Source organism: Martes martes, assembly GCF_963455335.1.
Source record: "Martes martes genome assembly, chromosome: 12".
Taxonomy (NCBI): Eukaryota; Metazoa; Chordata; class Mammalia; order Carnivora; family Mustelidae; genus Martes; species Martes martes.
The window spans coordinates 1,569,970-1,588,571 of NC_137900.1; the positions used below are offsets into that span (position 1 = coordinate 1,569,970).

Sequence of the window (18,602 nt, forward strand, 5' to 3'; positions counted from 1 at the left end):
CCTGCACCTGGAACGAGTTCACTGACTCGCTCTGACGTCTGTCCCCACCTGGAGCCACGATCCTGGGTCTCAAATCCCTCTGCCCGAGCTCACCTGGCGACAGAGCTGTCTCATGTCCCCGCCTCTGCGGCGCTGCGGTTCCTGTGCCCTCCCTGGGGTTGAAGGCTCAGAGTCAAGGTCGCCGGCTTCCTGACTCACTGCCCAGCCGGCCCGCAGGTCCTCACAAGGTGGGGCTCCCCCTGACATGTTCAGAGTTGGGCCCCCAGCCTGGGAGTCCGCACACGCGGGCATCCGCGCCGGTTGGTGGGCGAGCCTCCCAGGGTGCAGGCGACCCGCCACGGCTGGTGCTGGGGACCAGCTGACTGGCTCTCCGTTGCCACTTGGCACACCTGTGCTGTGGGGATTTCCGGCATCATCACCCGCTCCCCTAGGGTACGAGGTGGGCTATCAGGCCCTCCTTGGGCAGACCCCCTGCCCCCGGGAATTCCTCAGCAGGCCTTTGCCCAAGAGAAGCCCCCAGACCCACTCCCAGGTATCTCTGTGCATCCGTTTTCTTAGGACTCAGCTGAGCACTTAGCATTTTTTTTTTAAACACCACATTTCACATTTCACGATGCTGCTTAACACTGTTTATTTGACGTTACAACCTACAGTATTCCGTGAAAATCATCACAAAGCTAGTTTAAAGGTTTTATTAAAAAGTCAGCTAAAGAAAAAAAAAAGTCCGGTGACAAAAGGTCGTTCTTCTGAAATGGTGGCGTGTGCCCTTTGGGGTGGAGAGTGCCCAGCAGGAGGACCCAGCAGTCACCTGTGCGTGTGGACGTCCAGGCGGGGCGGCCGTCATGGAGCTGGGGGAACCGTGACGCTGCCGTCCAGTAGGAAAACAAAGGCCGGCGACAGCCCGAGTGGGGACACACTCGCATGAAAACCACAAGCGGTCCCGTCACCACAGACTGGGTTACGGTTGTGTTACGGAAACCTCCAGTCCCGCGGTGGGGACACGGGGTGTGCATGTGGCACCAGAAGTGACTGGTTCTGCCCTGAGCAGTGTGTGTGTCCACAAAGCTGCCTAGTTCCCGCTGAACGAGGACCAGAAGGGAAGGCACGAGGAGGGGGCTCAGGCCTGGGGAGGGGGAACCGGGAGGAGGGCGGCGCGCCCGTGAGGTCCAGCCCCGGCAGGGCCTGGTGAGGACCCTCCCCTCCCAGACGGCGTGCGTCCGCATCACGGAGACTTCCACGTGCGGCCTCCTGCTCGGAGGTCCCCATGCTCCGTCCAGCCCTTCCAGGCGGGACTCCAAATCCACGGAGGGTCCCACCGCACGGTTGTGTCCTGCAGCTTGTTAGCGTCGGGGGCTCTGACGTGTGTTGCCACCGTTCCGAGTATCTGCTCAGCACGCCGGGACCTTCTCTTTAACAAAAACGATTAATCCACCAGCAAGCACAATTCCAAACAAAACAAAACAAAACAAAACCACAGCACAGGTGGGTTCTAAACGCATCTCCCTACCAGCTCGACGAGGGACTCCTGCCTGCTTCTGGCCGAGCAAGCGCGCCGACTGCGGCGTCCCCCCGGGCCTCCTCCCCGGTTACTGGAAGGGACAACCCTCCTGACAAGATGCCAGACAGACACTCTCAAATGTCTCAGGGTCTGATGTCTTCTGGGTCTCAGCTGACCTAAGAAGGACGGCTAATTCCCTCTGACTTCCGAAAGGCACAGATGGGCCGATGACTTGCGTAAACACGCACGTGCCTCGAGGGCGACTAGGGAGCCAGCAGAGGATTCCCGGTCCCGTGTCTCCAGGCCAAGATCACACTCAGGCATGCTTGTGGCGAGGCTCAGGGTCTGGCTTTCTTATGAATTAATACAATCTTAGGAAACTCACGCGTAGACGGCCTTGGCCCCCGCGTTGTCCCCACCCCACCCCCGTGCCGTGAACACAGAGAAAGTCGGGGTTTCTGGGGGCACCGTCTCTCTAGGGGAGGGGGGCTCGGACCCCCCTGCGGAGAGGACAGCCCCTGCACGCCGCCGTCTGTCCTCGCTCAGGCCCGAGGGGACAGACACCCGCCGTCTCCATGCAAGCAGCCTCCCGGGAAGGTGTGCAGGGGAGAGGCTCCGGGGGGGCGGGGGGCAGCCAGGTCAGCTCATGCCACAGCCCTGCCTTTCCCGTGGATCTGGGTCCCGTGTCTCCAAACACACAGAGCAAATACAACATCCAGACTCTTTTCCCCCTTAACTGGCTACAAGCTTAGGAGCTGGACTGGTCCAGCTTGATTTTTTTTTTTTCTCTTCCTTTTGTAAAGCCTCGAAGCACGCTCATCGCCGGGAAAGCTGTTCCGGGCAGGGCCCAGTCTTGGGACATGTGGGAGCCAGGTTCCGGAGGCAGCGGAGCCCAGGCCGCGCGGGGCCGCCTCCAGGCTGCTGGACGGTCGGAGGCCGACCCGGGTGCTGGCGGGACCTGCCCCACACGCCGCGCAGCCGGGAAACACGAAGGAACCCACGGGCGCCCGGAGCCTGCGGTCCTTCTCCCCGGGCCCTGCGGGGAGGGTGCGCTCTGCGGAGGGCGTGTTCTGGGGGGGGCTCTAGGGTGACAGTCGTGCGGAGGACAGTCGCAGCACAGCCCGCACGAAGCTGGCTCCCCGGACGGTGGAGAGAGGCAGACGCTGTCCGGATCCAGGCGCTGGGGGGGCTTCGTGGCCCGGCCCCCCAGTCCCCCGGAGGCCGCGGAGGGCGGGGGCCCTTAGTTCACCACGTCGTAGTAATAATTGCGCAGCCGCAGCTCCACGTTTTCGAAGCTCGGCCTCTTCTCCACCCTGCGAAGGGGAGACCCCTTTACCGTTTGTCCCGCACGCGCGCGTCCGCCCCGCGGCAGGTGCCTGTGGCCACGCCCCCCGGGGCCCTCCCCCACCGCAGTCAGACTGCCGGGGACTTTGTGAACACCTGCCGTTGATTTGCATTGAACTGGAAGCGTGTCCTAGACCTCTCTGTCCCCCACGCGGCGGCATCAGCTGGAAGGAAGCTTTCTCAGAACCGTGGCTAAGCAAGTTTGCTTCCATTTGGGGCCGCCCTGCCTGCAGGCTGAACCAGAACTGGAGGTCACCCCGGGTGAAGCGTCCACATTCAGACTGGAATTTCGAGAGGTTCCCTGCGGGTCTGGCGGGGCAGCCAGGGGCAGGCTCCCGGGGACCCAGAACTCACCCCCACAAGAGAGCGCGGTTTCCACAGAACCTGCACGGGTTTTGTCAAACGGCACCCGAATAAACGGCTTCTCCTACAGCCTTGAAGACAAGGAAAAGCCGTAACGGACTGCTGGAGTTCAGCGGCCGTCTGCGGTCATGGCTGGGACACAGGCCGCCTCGGGCGTCGTGGTGTGAGCCATGCCTCTGGCCACCAAGCCGTGGTCAAGGAGGGCCGGGGGCCAAGCCCGGGTGCAGGAGTGTGGGTTGAACGTCTGTGACATGGACGGACGGCCTCCCTCCTTCTACAAAGAGCACACCTCCTCGTCTTTCCAAAACCCAACGTTCTCCTCCAGCTTTGGGGACCCAAATGCTTGGAGCTCCTGAGTCTCTGTCCACCAGCAGCCAGGCACCTGGGAAGTATTCGAAGACCCCGTGCCACGTACAACACCCCCCTGGGCCGTGTCATCAGCACTGAAATGCCATCGGACTCCTCACCTTCTGAGAGCACGCGGGTTCCCGACCTTGTGTATAGCCTGTCCGCCCCTCCCCTGGCCCGTGGGCTCCAGCTGGGCGGGGGCAGGGCCTTCCGTGGGCCTTCCCGATCCCTGCCTCGGGTGATGGGATGGCGGCTTGCACACAGCAGCTCTAGTGGTGAGTGTGGGCCACGTGAGTCCTGGGGCGCTCGGGACGGGGCGCTCAGAGGGAGCAGACCTGGCACCGAGCAGGGCAGGGAGCCGGGCAGGCCTCGAGATGGTCCCGGCAACGTCACCCCGTTGCTCAGGTTTAATGATCTTTAAGAAGCACTTTGAGTTCCCTCTAGATCGTTCCCGACCTCAGGAATCCTCAGTATCCCGGGCTTTTCTCCATCAGGCAGAAGCCCGTGTTTCAGGGTGCAGGGCCACCCGTTCTCCTAACTCGAAAGTGTTTTTCCCACTGGCATCCCTAATTACAGGCCAGGCACTGACTCTGTAAACACAGTGAAGCCCCCGGCCCCCCCGCTCCCCATTTTACTCAGGGACCACCTTCCCTTCCTGGCCCTGACAGGCCCCCCCTGCCCTCAGTGTGACCTCGGCGGGTGTCCTCGGAATGCCTTCTCCCCTCTGCAAGGCCAGAGGTCCAGGGGGTACAGCTGCCTGCACGGGGCTCCGGCCCCCACCCTGGAAAGTCCCCGGAACGTTGCTCTAGGACACACTGCGGGTCTGCAGGGAAAGCTGGGTGATCGCAGCCACTGCCGCCCACCTTGGCCGGGTGTTGTCCTGAGGTCCCCGGGCGGGGACCCGGCTGCCAGACCGTCTCCTGGTATGAATGCTCTTTGGTGGCCGCGCCCAAGAAAACGGTGCTTTGTCATTCGAGGGCACATCGTCTCACTTCTTACACTGAGACCGAGTCTCAGAACCCCTGTCCCCCCCTGATTTCGGGCCACGACCAGAAGAGCCCAGACCTTCAGAAATCCGGCTCTGCTGGAAAACGAATCGAAGACTGAGCAGGGCTCATCGCTTCTCATCTTAGGCACCGACTGCCGTCAGTCCTTTAACCCGGCCGGCACTGCAGTCCGTGGCTGGTGTTCCGTGCCAGAGCTCATGCGTGGGCTGGAAGCCGTGGGAAGGACGCCCCTGCCTGCAGGCCTCACGCTGCTGTAGCTGAAACCCCTCTGTGAGCACACCTGGCCCCGGGAACAAAGCTCCCAGAGAGCTCCCAAGTCTGGTGAGGACCCGGGACACCTGTGTCCCCTGCGTGTCCTCCCTTTGTGGACCGTGCCACTGATAACCGTGTAAGGGGCCGTCCGTGTCCCGTGGGGACAGGCAGGCAGAGCGCTGGCACCGAGTGCCCTGAGTCACGAGTACCCCCAGAGCTGGGGGTCTTGGCACCGGAGACGGAGCTGCGGCAGGGCGGGGGCGTCCCGGCCGCCCCAGCTCGCGGGACCGTCCCTCACACCTGCCCCCACCCCGAGCCTCCTGCTGGCCATCCTTACCCTCGTCATTGGCAAACACAAAGGATGGCGGTCAGAAATGAACATCTCAGCCTTAGTGTTAAATGCCAAAACACTAACTTTAACTATCTCCCTGAGAGCTGATTTTAATTCCAGGTTTTAAAATGTGTTTCAGAATGATTTCAAGTGCATTCTTTCCCGAGGCAGTGAAACCTGCCCCAGGAGAAGTTTCCTTCTTCTAGAAGCTTGCTTACTTGGAGTAAGTGCCCTCCCCAGGACTGCCCCTGACCCGCAGCCTTGCCCTGCTGTTGGGGGTCACCTGGCCCAGTGTCCTTGGGAAGGGGTTGCATAGGCCAGAGCCTGGGACCCAAGTGCACGTAGGGAAGGCACTGAGAGCCCCTTTCCAACCTGGGGCTCAGCTCCCGGTGAATCCTCACTGCCTGCAGGGTCTCCAGAGCCAAGCAGGGTGTGCGGTGCCTGCTGGAGGCCAGGATGAGCCTGTGCTGTTCCCAGCGGCTCCATCGGACCCCCGCCAAAGGCCCTTTCCCTAGGCTGTGTCCACGGCATCAGCCAGGGAACGTCTGCCCTCTCCCCTGGGGGCTGACCCTGCGGGCCTTCTAGATAATGACAGCATTCTTCCCCTCCCAGCCATGGCGGAAGATGGTCCTCTGGGAGTGACAGCATCCCGAGGGGCATCTGAAAGCACCTGGAGTATTCCTCACCCTCCAGACGCTCTGCTGCATCAGCCCACGTCGCTGACCGCAAACCTGACCGAGTGTTACAGCCATGGTAGGGCAAGCACACGGCTCCCATAGATCACAGACCCACGGCACCTCGGAGCTCCGAGGGCTCACAGACACACCTCCGGGTCAGGGTTTCCCCGCAGGCCGCTCACAGGCCTCCGATCCGGGCGAGGTCAGAGGCCGCGTCCCTGCCTGTCTGCTGTGATGCTTGTCTCTGGTCTGGGGAGCTGCCCTGAACACCACCCGCTACAGCACCTCGTGCGCGCCCAGGCAGAATGCCTGACGGCACTCGGCAGACGCTGAGAGCCACTGTCCCGGGTCTGAGTCCCTTCTGGGGAAGTGCTTCCTGCGGCCGGGACAGTGCCCCTGGTCTTCAGGAAAGGTGGTTGGGCATCAGGCAAGTATGACATTCACGGCCCTGCTGAGTACTTCCGCCGTCCAGTACTGCCAAAAGGGGGACACAGCACCAGCCCGGACTCCCACCAACATCTTCTACACCGGCCACCCCCTACAGCTGACAGCATCTACACTTAAATTCTGACATCTGGATTAGAGCTCATTGTCTAAACTACTTCTTCATACCGAAGAGTACGAGAGCCTGGCCCAGGAAGCCACTCACAGCTCCTCGGTTAGAAGGGAGCACAGCCCTGGTCCAGGGAAAGGGAGAGGAGGCGCTTCTTTCCGGGGCCTTCCCATGTGCCTCAGGGCCTTTGCACAAACTGCAGGGCATGCTGGGTACTCACTCATATGTCCAGCACAGCTTCATCAGCTCGTACATCTCCCTCGGACACCCCGCGGGGCACCCCATCCTCTCCCCTTTCTCCAGCATAGCCGAAACTTCACTTCCTTTCATGCCCTAAAACGCAAAACATACCCGGACTTATTAAAGACAGCATTCGGCAAAACACAACACAACAACAGGTTAAGTCCTACTCCGGCCCAAAGAGGCAAAGTACACGTTACACTATTTCACTTACAAGAAATACACAAGCGGGAGCCCCTAACCCATGGTCTAGAAGTCCAACGGGGCTGCCCCTGGGGACAGCTTGTGCCTTCGGGGGGTGCGGGGGCCTCGTGTTTCATCATCTGGGGGCTCGCTTCACGGACACAACCACTTGTGAGAATTCATAAGCTGTATTCTAGCACATGTGCCCTTCCTGGCATACATATTTTGACTTTAAAAAATCTAAATTATTTAACTGAACTGTCAGTTTAACCCTGGAAGTAGCCAGGATTAAATATCTCTATTTCCACTCCAATTACAATGTTGACGTGGGCGTCTCTCATGCATACTTATATGTGTAAAGCCCAGCGAGACTAAGTACACTACTCAGTCAACGTCACGTGTCAGGTTAGAATGAACTGAGGTCGTTCCCACGGCTCACTGTCACTCGACAGGGAGCCCGGACTTTTTGAGTTCATGATTTTCACCGTCCTGTGACAATCATCCGGGGCTTGTCCGCGAGCCACGTAGCTAGAACCGAAACGGCGGGGGCTCACCCGGTAGGGCTTCTGCCCGTAGGAGAACGCCTCCCACATCAACACACCGAAGCTCCAGACGTCGCTCTTGCTGGAGAACTTGTAGTAGTTGATGCACTCGGGAGCGTACCACTTCACCGGCCACTTCCCGTGGGTCTGGGCCTGAAAGCAAAGCAGACAGAAACTCTCGGTGACAACAGGACTGTGGGCGCCCAGCGGGAGAAGGTGCACACCACCCGAGCGTCCGTGGATATGTCTGTGTCCACGCCAAGGAGGGTCATCGGGCGTCGGACAGGAAGGCTCTATGAACTCAGCCGGCCAAGTCCCTACAGTAGCGAATGTGCGTGAACACACGCACCCGAGGCCCCGAGAGGGTCCATGTCACAGAGACGACTGCCAGGGACCGGGGGCTCGAAGGGGACAGGGGAGAGGCTGTGTAAGGAGGACAGAGTTTCAGTGGATTCAGGAGGGTGGTTGTAAACACAGGGAACGTTCTTAACGTGACTGCACTGCACACTTAAAAATAGTTCAGACGGTGAGATTTACGTCGACAAATAAAATTAACGTGTGTTAGCCAAAGTAAAAAAAAAAAAGGAATAAAATGACTCAGGAAATGCCGTGTGTGTGTGTGTGTGTGTGTGCACATACGTATTTGCTCTGAATCTTAAAAAAATAGGTATTTAAATCTTAAAAAATTTAAACTTTTAAGATTTAATCATATTTTTAAGATTCAGCCTGTATTTCTTGTACCTTTTTGTCTTTTTCTACTCACAGCTTCATGGAGCTTATTGTGACAATGCAAGAGTCCAGCCTGAATTTTTAGCTTTGCGGTTGTGCTCCAAAAAATACTGGGCTATCCCCAAGAGCGGTTAACTTTTACTAGGTGCCTAGCTATGGCTTTAAGCCAATGTTAATCATTTTGTCACAGACTGCTAGTATTGGTCAAAAAATGTTTTAAACGTTTCTTTTTTTTAAGATTTTATTTTTAAGTGATATCTACACCCAACATGAGGCTCGCACTCACAACCCTGAGATCACGTGTCACGCTCTCCACCGACTGAGACAGCCAAGTGCTCCCAAAATGTTTTCAACTTTCTAATTTAAAAAAGTAAGAGGGTAGTAAAGAGATCAAAATTGTGCCCAGCGGAGACCCCTTCCTCTGCAACTTGGTGTTCAATGCGTAAGTCAGTCCTGCTGCCTCCTGGGGCGGGGGTTACCCTAACAAGCACCCTTGGGGGGAGGGAGGTAGATGGGCTGCCCTTCGGTGGGTCAGCAGGGGGCCAGCCCGGGACATCGCTGTGAGACCACAGGCACCAGGGGTGTCTCTAAATGACGCTCTGATTACACTTCCGTCTCAGTCATGTAATGCATTACTTCGAGACTCTGATTTCCAAAGCTGGGAACAATATAGTTACCGGTGTTATTTCCACTGGAATTTGAATTTCGAGGTAATACAAAGATAACCCTTTGGCGTATCCTAAATATGCCGAAAAGGGAGGTCTCTCCACCAACTTCAAATCTTCCTCCATAGAGATGGGCACGTTTGATCATTTTTCCTGAATCTTTGCAGAAAAATCTACATCCACGCACAGTTGGGTAATATATCCGTTTTGGGAGGTAGAAAAGCTTGGGGCGTATGTTTTGTACTTTACGTTTTAAGTCTCTCCTTAACCACGTGCTGTGGACATCGCTGCTATAAACATGGGGGCAGAGGTGCCCCTTTGGATCACTATGTCTGTGTCCTTTGGATGAACACACAGTAGTGCAACATGCTGGGTCACGGAGCAGCTCCGTCTCTAACTGTCTGAGGAACCTCCATGCCGTAGGAGGGTATGAGTGGACGTCCTTCCCTTGTTCCTGATCTTAGACCAAGAGCTTTCTATCTTTCTCCATTGAGTCAGATGGGAGTAGTGGGCTTGTCCTCATGGCTTTGTGGTGTGGAGGCCTGCTCCTTCTATACCCACTTTGTTGAAAGCACGCATCACGAAAGGATACTGAAATTTGTCAAATGCTTTTCCTGCATCTATTGAGATGACCACATGATTGTTATTGCTCATCCAATCAATGCAGCGCACCGTGTTAATCGCTTTGCGGATCTCGAACCATCCTTGCATGCCAGGGTAGAGCCCGCTTGATCGTGGTGTATGATCCTGTTAATGTGTTGTTGAATTCAGTTTGCTAGTATTTTTATTTTATGATTTTATTTATTTATTTGACAGAGAGAGAGCACGAGAGAGCATGAGCAGGGGCAGAGGGAGAGGGACAAGCAGGCCTCTCGCAGAGCAGGGAGCCCAAGGCAGGGCTCAATCCCATGACGCTGGGATCATGACCTGAGCCGAAGGCAGATGATTAATGACTGAGCCACCCAGGCGCCCCTCGTTTGCTAGCATTTTATTGAGAATTTCTGCATGTATGTTCATCAGGGATTTTGGCCTATAGTTTTCTTTTGTGATACTATCCTTATCTGGCCTTGGGATCAGAGTAATGCTGGCTTTATAAAATGTGTTTCAGCATATTTTCTCTTCTTCCATTCTTTGGAAGAGCCTGAGAAGGACTGGTGCTAATTCTCCTGTAAATGGTAGAATTCACCTGCGAGTTCTGTTAAGGTGCATTTGGCCTAAAGTATACTTCAAGTCCAATGTTTCTTTATCCATTCTCTGTCTGGATGACTTATCTGTAGTTAAAAGTGGGATACTGAAAACCCTTAGTACTATTGTATAATTGTTAGTTCTCCCTTCAGATGTGTTAGTATCTGTTTACTCAGTTATATTCAGAAAGTTCCCCAACATTGGGTACATATATATTTAGAATTGTTAAATCCTCTTAATGAATTGACTCCATCATTAATACAATGACGTTCTTTGTTTCTTATTACGGATTTTGACCTAAAGTCTGTTTTATCTGACGTAAATGTAGCTACTTCTGCTACTATTTGGTTTCCATTTTCAAGGAATATCTTTATCCCTTCATCTTAAAATATGTGTGTTCTTAAAGCCAAAGTGAGTCTCTTGCAGGCAGCATGTAGTTTGGGGTCATTTTATTTTTTTAATTTTTTCTGCCACCCTATATTTTTGGTTGGAGAATTTAATCCATTTGCAATAATTATTGATAGGTAAAACCTTGCAAATGCCCTCTTACTGTTTTCTGGCTGCTTTATAGTTCCTTTGTTCCTTTATTCCTCTCTTGCTGTCTTCCTTTGTGATTTGATGGTTTTCCAAAACAGGATGCTTAGAATCTCTTCCATCTTGTGTGTATTTCCTGTAGGTTTTTGCTTTCTGATTACCCTGAGGCTTACATAAAACATCTAGTAAATATAACAGTTTGTTTTAAGGTGATAACTTCACTTTGTATACGAAAATTCTACCCTTTCATTTCTTCCCAACATATTTTATGGTTTTGATGTCACAGTTCATATCTTCTTATACTATGTATCCACTACAAATCACGGTAGCTATACAAATTGTTAATACCCCTGTCCTTTAATCTTTCTGGTAGTTAAGTGATCAACACAACACTGTGTTGTGGTATTGGGGTATTTTGAATTTGACCGTATACTTACTTCTACCAGTGTGTTGCATATTTTCATGTTACTAATTTGTATCCTTTCACTTCAGCCTGAAGAACTTTCAGCCTTCTTCTAAGCGAGGTCTAGTGGTGATGAACTCCCTCCCCTTCTGTTTATCTAGAAAAGTCTTTATTTTATTCACTTCTAAAGGACAACTTTGATGCATAAAAGTAATCTTTACCAATTCTTTCTTTTCATCACTTGAAATACATCCTCCCGCCCCCTCCTGGCCTGTAAGGTTTCTGCATAATCTTTGGAGAAGATTCATTTGAACTGAATTTGTTTGGAGACCAATGAGCTTCATGAACCTGGAAGTACAAATCTCCCCCCAGATTTGGGAATTCTCAGCCGTTATTTCTTAAAAGTAAGTTTTTGCCCCTTTTTCCCTCTCTCCTCCTCCTGGGAATCCAATAATGTGGGACTTTTTTCTCTTAATGGCGTCCCATAGGTCCTGTAGGCTTTCTTTCCCCATGTCACTTTCTGTGTGCTCCTCTGACAGGATCATTTCAAATGACCTGTCCTTGGGTTTGCTGATGCTTCCTTGTGCTTGGTCTAGTCAGCAACCGAAACTCTCCATGGTCTTCTTCAGTTCGATCATCGTATTTTCTAGCTCCAAAATTTCTTTTGGTTCTTTTTTTATGTTCTTCATCTCTTTGTTGAACTTCTCATTTTGTTCTTGTATCATTTTCCTGATTTTTTAAAGAATTGTTTATCTGTGTTGTGTGTGGCTCTCTGCTCATTTTTAGAAGAGCTCTTTTGAATTTCCTGTCAGCTCGTGCAGCTCCCTTTCTTTGGGGTCAGTTACTGGCAGTTTACTGCGATGCTCTTGAGTTTCCCTGATTCTTCATGATCCTCGAGTTGGCTGTCCGTGTGCACTCCCACAGCTGCACAGGCTCATTCCAAGCACATGCACGGCCGGGGAGGGCCGCGAGGGGAGGTGGGCCGGCAGCGTGCAGGGGCACAGAGGCGGGCGAGAGCGACGAGGGTGAGCCTGGGGGCGGAGGTCAGCTGTGGGTGTCTGGGCTGGTGTTTTGCATAGCTGGCTGCTGTCCTGGGTTCTAGGAAGTGGGGGTGGGGAGCAGGGAGGGACTCGGGCCTCTGCTCTCTGTGAGCGTGGAAACATCTGTGGTGAAAGCCTATAAAATGCCATCGGCAAAGAGTCTGCAAAGACTGTGCTTTTGGTGGTTTGCTCAGCACTGAACGCCTCTGGGGTTCTCTGTGGTGCAGTCCACGGGGGTCCATAGCAGGATCCTCGGTGATGGAAGCTGGGGGCATCCACAACAGCCACAGGTCCTCAGCGGCGAAGGCTGCCGGGGGCCTCTGCACAGGAGATCATTGGGAACCATGGTGGCTCCCACCGTGGGGCCGACAGTCGCAGCCCCAGCCTTCCTCCTGGTTCCCAGCTGTCTCTAGGTGTCCCAGCTTTGCTGATCTCTTGGGGGGTGCCATGCAGTGGGTCCTTCGTGCCGTGTCCTGTAGCAGGAGGTGACTCTGAGCCAGCTCGTGGGCCCTGGCCTTAGGAGCCTGGCAGCCTCTTTTCCTGCCTCCTGAGTCACCTGCCCTCAGGACCCAGCTGCCGTGCTGTGAGCAAGCCAAGGCCACAGGGAGAGGCCACGTGCAGGGGAGCTAGGTTGCCTGGGTCCACCCCAGCCCATGGGAGATCAGGCTGTAGCTGTGCAAGTGAGCAGAGTGGGAGCCGATCCTCCCGCCCACCTGGGACCGCCCCTGAGGCACCGTGAGCAGCAGAGACGCGCCAGCCCCCATGCCCCACCCGCAGCACGGAACTGCGGGTCAATTAACACTTGATATTGTGTTAACGCACTAAGTTTGGGCACGATTTTTTATCTCAACTCCCCCGCATCCTCCTCGAGTCCTAGTCTCAGTCTCGACTTTCTTCTCTCTTTAATCGTCACAACGAAACTTGTGTTCCGGCGCCTCGATGGAATGCCTGCTTTTCTCTGGCGTGCGCGTGGGGCTGTCCCTCTGGGTCGCCGCTTCCTCCGTGTCACTTTCCAGCCGTGTCCGTAAAGGGCTCACTCGGGGCTTTTCAAACGGTGGCTCTTCTCCGAAGGGGCTCCGCTCTGGCACCAGCTTCTGCGGGGCAGCTCCGCTCCTGCTGCCTATCCTTTATGCCGACCCCTAGCTGACCGAGACCCGCTGTGCCCATCTGCCACCTGCAGGGCGGCCATGCCAGAGAGAAGCGAGTGGGTGGGTGGGTGGGGGACCAGGCGCTCCAGGGTGTGGAGCTCAGGGCAACCCCGAGGCCCCCATCGTGCCATCCACAAGTGCGAGCTCCAGGATGTGCTGTCTGTTTCCGAGAACGCTGAATACCCCCCAGCACCCGGAGAGTTGGAGATCTGGTTTTGGCCGGTCTTTCGCTATCTGGGTTCCATTTCCGTTACGTTTTCCAGTTGATCAGCCTAGACTGATCAAGTGTGACTCAGTGTGACTGAGTTCACATGAGGGTTTCTTGTGTGTTTCCCTTCCTCGAGTTGCTGTCAGTTCATCTGGGGGGTCAGGGATGGGCTCTGAGAAATTCTACAAGAATCAACCTGTCCAACACATTTTCCAAAGTAAGTTAAGGAAGCAATTCTATGTTGTTTTGTTTTTTAATGAGTTATCAATTAATACCTTGATTCCTTTTTGTTCTCAGGAATAGAGTTTGGAAGATACTGTTTGGAATAAAGTCAAGTTGTGATATACGAGTATTTCCGTTTTTTAAAACAATACAATCAAAGCTTAGCAAGGACATTTCTTAAATAGGGAAGTTGCTTCCTGAAACCCTCACATAATCAAATAAAGAACACAAGCACTTGCATTTCAGATTCTCACCATACGGGCGAAGTCATTCCTACCTTATAGTAGTTTTCATCAGCGCGGAGTGCTTTGGAAAGTCCGAAATCACTGATCTTGGCATAATGTTGCGTCACCAGCAGTACGTTTCTTGCCGCCAGATCCCTGTGCACGAAGTTGCACTCCTCCAAGTACTTCATCCCCATAGAAACCTGGTGAACCAGTTCTATGATGTTCTTGTCCTTGACGTGCCTGAAAGTCACACACGGGTCATTAGTGACAGCAGACAACAGTGCACCGGGGACCGGCCAGCCAGGCTCTTCATGCAGGCGGAGCATGCACGCGCGCTCCTAAGAGCAGCAGGTGGCGGCAGACGCCCTTGTTCACTTACAGCCGCTCCCCACCGAGCCCCGGGAGCCTGGTGTTGCACAACCAGGACATTCAAGGTGTGCTGCGATTGGGGTGGACAGGCCAGGCTTTGCTTGGAATCCTCGTTCCCACACTGGACAGGGAACAAAACCAACTCTGACTCTGTTTGTCACCTGCAAAGTGGGGTAATGGCACCTTCCTCCTGTGCCGATTAGAGACACAATCAAAGCAGAACACACGTGTAACATATCATACGGGACAACGTAACCAGGGGCTCCGGTTATGACTTATTCCACGGGAGTCCCTCTGCCTCAGCAGCGGCTTCAGACGAACACAGTGTCAGTCACCCACCCGCGGCGGCAACCCTTCAGCGGCAACAGAAGTTTTCAGCATTACTCGTGGGGACGTAGAGCTCAGCCGGCCGTGTAAGACGTCAATCACTGGCACCTTCTCTTAAAATGTTTGGTTTAATATTTCTCTCCCTCGGTGGGGCATGCTCTGCCGAGTGAGCAGAGACTGATTGCCAAGGTATTCTAAGGCTGATTCTATTGCCGGGCCGCACAGAGTGAGGAAAGGAGAACGAGGACCAAATCGCCAGGCTGGAGTCCTCCTGAATACTGGAGGAGCCGCAGGAGCGTCTGACGCAGAGACTACAGCTCTCTTCCCTCCTCCCTCAAGGTCCCCGAGTGTGGGGCCAGCAGAGCCCTCAGGCGATGACGTACACCGGGCAGGCGGGCCCTGCCCGGCACAGCGTCAGCTGCCGGGGGACCTCGAGGTACCTGTTCTGCTGTAAGTATTTGTTGAGCGGACCCAGCTCGGCCATCTCCATGACCAGCATCCAGGACTCGGCCTCACATATTCCGATCATGCGCACAATGTAAGGGTTATCCAGCTGCTGCATGACGTTCGCTTCTGCTAACAACTCGTCTTTAAGAGCAGGATCGTTAGCCTCGTTCTTCAGAATCTTCACGGCCACCGTCTTCACGACTCTGCGGAAGAAACCAGAGCGCATAAGAAACTTTTCGGAGCGGCTACGTTCCACGGAATCACCTTCCAGGAAGCATAACTGCTGCGCTGGAAACCGTGTAATCGAGACGTCTGCAGCCGTGTCCTCCCATCTTGTAGACCAAGCAACCCCGCGTTAGCTGCAGATCACGAGGAGCTGCTGGAAGACGCCCGACCGAGCAGAGCCTGAACAGTACAGGACGCGCAAATCATTTTCAAAGAAACCTCAGAAACCACGACACGCACGGATTACTGCAACCTCTGCGGGTCCGTCTCGGACTATCTGTAACGTGGGTGAGTAGAACGTTCCTTCGATACATGTCAAAGCAAATCTCCCGATGCAGAACTAAAAAGGCTACAGTGTTAAAGCTCGTGATTTATGAAACACCTTTTAAAATGGAGCATTGATAATTTTAAGCAAGCTGCAACAAGTTTGCAAAAAAAACGATTTTCACTTGCTCATAAAAGCATCCCGTAGATCCTGTCTGACCTCCTGAAAGTTTTCAGATAGAGCAGGATGTAAACAAACGAATGACGTTCACTCTGCGTGATCTGAAAAAGGGCATTTTTCTGGGATGGGATCCCTCCCCCCCACAAGAAGTACATCTCCTTTGCTGAACTCTGAAAGGGGAGAATAAAAACAGAACCGTCCAATAAGACGGTAAAATAAGAGAACGGCGGAGTAAATCTAACATCCGTTCACAAAAACCCAGACCACGTCTGTGTAGAGTTTACCAAGTGTTTCCACACTGAGTGTGAGCTGTAGGTCCTACGCGAGCGCCCCCGGAGCCTCCCTGCCCCTCCTGCTGTCGTGGAATGCTTCCCTGGGCTTCTCTCGTCAGGGCATCGTGGTGCCTTTCCACAGCTCCGTCTACCGTCCCCCCGGAACTGCTCCGTGTACGGCGCGAGGTAGGGGCCGAAATGAACAAGAGAATCCACGTGATCCTTCGCAGTAGTGAAGGAAGAAGAAACACCCGCCATCTCTTCCAGAGAAGAGAAGAGGAGAGAAACCTCCCGAGTTATTTTGAGGCCGGCAGTGAACCCTGATGCCGAAACCGGACAAAGAAACTTCCAAGAAAATCATTTACTCGTATCGCTCGTGAACATAAATGCAAATATTCTAAGAGAAGTATTAGTAAATTCGGTTCGGTGATTTATGAAAAAGGATGAATTCTAATTCATGAGCAAGATGGGTTTATCCCAGGAAGTCGCGGTGGCTTTTAACATCTAAGAGTCGGTGGCCTTTACCACATAAACACAAGAAAGGAGAAAAACCATAAGGTCGTTTTAGCAGAAGAAAACGAGTACTCAGTAAATAGGAATAAAAACATCTCTCCTCTCCCCAAACCTTCCAGTTGACATTACGTATCCGAGTTATGTCTCTGTTAATATATGTATTTAATTAAGTAAGGAATTTAAGTGTCACGAACTAGTTGAAGAAATTCATGCTTTAATACAGAGTAATTTATATTCATTTCACAAATGACTGTAATGTGCCTGCACAGATTTTCAAACGAGCCTATTAGTCAATTACACGCATCCGGAGAAACGGGATGGCAAGCACGAGTTTCTGTGCATGTTTTGCCTACATTCTTGACACTTGAGTCATGTAAATTCACCCACTCAAGCTAAAACATCTATAAAATGTCATAATTCAAAATAACATCAAACAACTAAACCCAACTCTATTCATTTCAGTAATGTATTAATTCAAACACACACACTCAGAGACAGGGTGTGTTTCGAAGGACTATACAGTCTGACCCTTGTACTGGACACTCTTCGGGACACCTTCTACAGAGCAAATGAGGTATAGAAATGTCAGTGATGTGGGAATTCTAGCTATCGTACGGTATGGATTATTATCTGAAATTATAGGAAAAAGCAGATAAATAATTGCACCGATGATGTCTGTAATCAGACATCAGGAATTTTCTGGGTAAGAGAAATTTTCTGGGTAAAAGAAATGATTTGAAAAATAAAATAAAATGCTTAAAAATGCTGCGCTGTTGTCACTGAGTAATTTAACTAAAATTTAACCGGACAGTACCTGCGTGTATGTGTGCCTAAAAAGACCCGAAAGTAAGTAAGACACTACTGTTAGTTACGGGTGGTAACAAGAGGATGTTCTCATTTTACTACGTTTCGCGGGTTCCTACTTTCTAATGCTCTAAAAGGCACACCTCCCACGCGCGGACTATATATAACCAGCATATGCAGAGTTAATGTACACAAGGAACGCTTTCGCCGTAGCTGTACTCGGAAGGAAGAACCACACACCGTTCACGAAGAAGGATCCGGCCCTGCTGGGTTACATTCTGTGTTTGGGGCCGAATGCCCGGGATGCGTGTAGTGTGGCGGTTTCTAGAACGTCAGCTCGCGGGAGGCCGAGCCGTGCGGAGGCGTAGCCGTGACTTACTTTTTCATCTGGTAGTAGCCCTTCTTCACGGTCCCGAAGTTGCCGGAGCCCAGCTCACTGTCCTCCAGGGTCAGCAGCTTGCGGTCCAGGTAGACCTCCTTGGGCCTGATCTCCTCGGGGTCCGCGTAGGGGCTCTCGTACACCTCGGTGTCCATGGGCATGGCTTCTCTCTGGGCATCTGCAGTGCAGTCAAGAAACACGAGACTCGGGGCTGGGTCCCTGCTGAAAATCCCAGCATCACTCGCTCCTGCCTCCTGCCTCCTACGGTCACACCTCGGCTTTCCAGACCTTGGTCTTCCCTGACGGCTGTGATACCGGTGAGCGCTCAGGGTACAGTCTCTCCCGGTTTGTTAGGGGGTTAGCAAAAACGCCCCCATGCCCATGGGACTCACCCCTGTTCTTGCACGGATGTGCCCAGAAAGGGGTCTTTTGTGCCAGAGGTGAAGATGGAGGCCTCAAAGACCACGTCAGGCACAAGGGCACCGTGGCACACACAGGGGACCTCTGCCACTTGTCCCCGCGAGCAGCGGCACCCGCCATGCACCTGCTAAGCCTCTGTGCGGGGCCGAGTTAGCGAGCCCGCTGCAGGCGGTGCTGCTATGCGGCAAATGACCCAGGACGGAACCACGTGTGTCTCACCTCTGTCCGTGGCCCAGGGTCCCCGGTCTGGCTCATAAGGATTGAAGGTCACGGAGCTCTCGGGCCGGCTCCCTGCGGACGAGGAGGCCTGAAGCGCACAGAGGACAGCGGGTCACTGGCCTTCCCGGACACACCGCTGAGCTGATCTGCACAACGACTTTTGTTTTCAAGTAATCACATTACGACGTATGCGGAGAAGACGAGGGAAAGCGTCAGGGGGAGAGAACAAAAGCTGCCACGGCCGATCTCGCTCTTCTGGCCAGTGCTTGGACCCCACAGGGGACGGAGCTCGCGCCCCTGTGGTTCAAGGGGCTACAGGGTCTCAGAGAGGCCCCGGCCACAGACCTTTTCAAACCCCATTTCTGCCTACCCATGACCCCCTGGGCTTATTCTCCCTCCGTCAACTCTCTCTGCTCAATTTAATGTCATGTGAAGTTTTGCAAAAAAACCACGGAGTATCCACCAGCTGCTTCCCCCACCCCC

At 53.5% G+C, this 18,602-nt stretch overlaps 1 protein-coding gene across 1 annotated transcript in view; it reads right to left on the bottom strand.

The window, feature by feature from the left end:
* Nucleotides 1-2,207: 2,207 nt before the first annotated feature.
* Nucleotides 2,208-18,602, bottom strand: part of SYK (spleen associated tyrosine kinase) — a 69,538-nt gene continuing 53,143 nt past the window's right edge. Inside the window, exons 8-14 of the mRNA XM_080819500.1 lie at nucleotides 18,120-18,207; nucleotides 17,481-17,658; nucleotides 14,836-15,045; nucleotides 13,750-13,939; nucleotides 7,351-7,491; nucleotides 6,594-6,706; nucleotides 2,208-2,811 (exon numbers count right to left, since the gene is read on the bottom strand). Coding sequence (XP_080675626.1) covers nucleotides 2,739-2,811; nucleotides 6,594-6,706; nucleotides 7,351-7,491; nucleotides 13,750-13,939; nucleotides 14,836-15,045; nucleotides 17,481-17,658; nucleotides 18,120-18,207 — 993 coding nt within the window. The 3' untranslated portion in view covers nucleotides 2,208-2,738. The remainder of the gene's footprint in view (nucleotides 2,812-6,593; nucleotides 6,707-7,350; nucleotides 7,492-13,749; nucleotides 13,940-14,835; nucleotides 15,046-17,480; nucleotides 17,659-18,119; nucleotides 18,208-18,602) is intronic.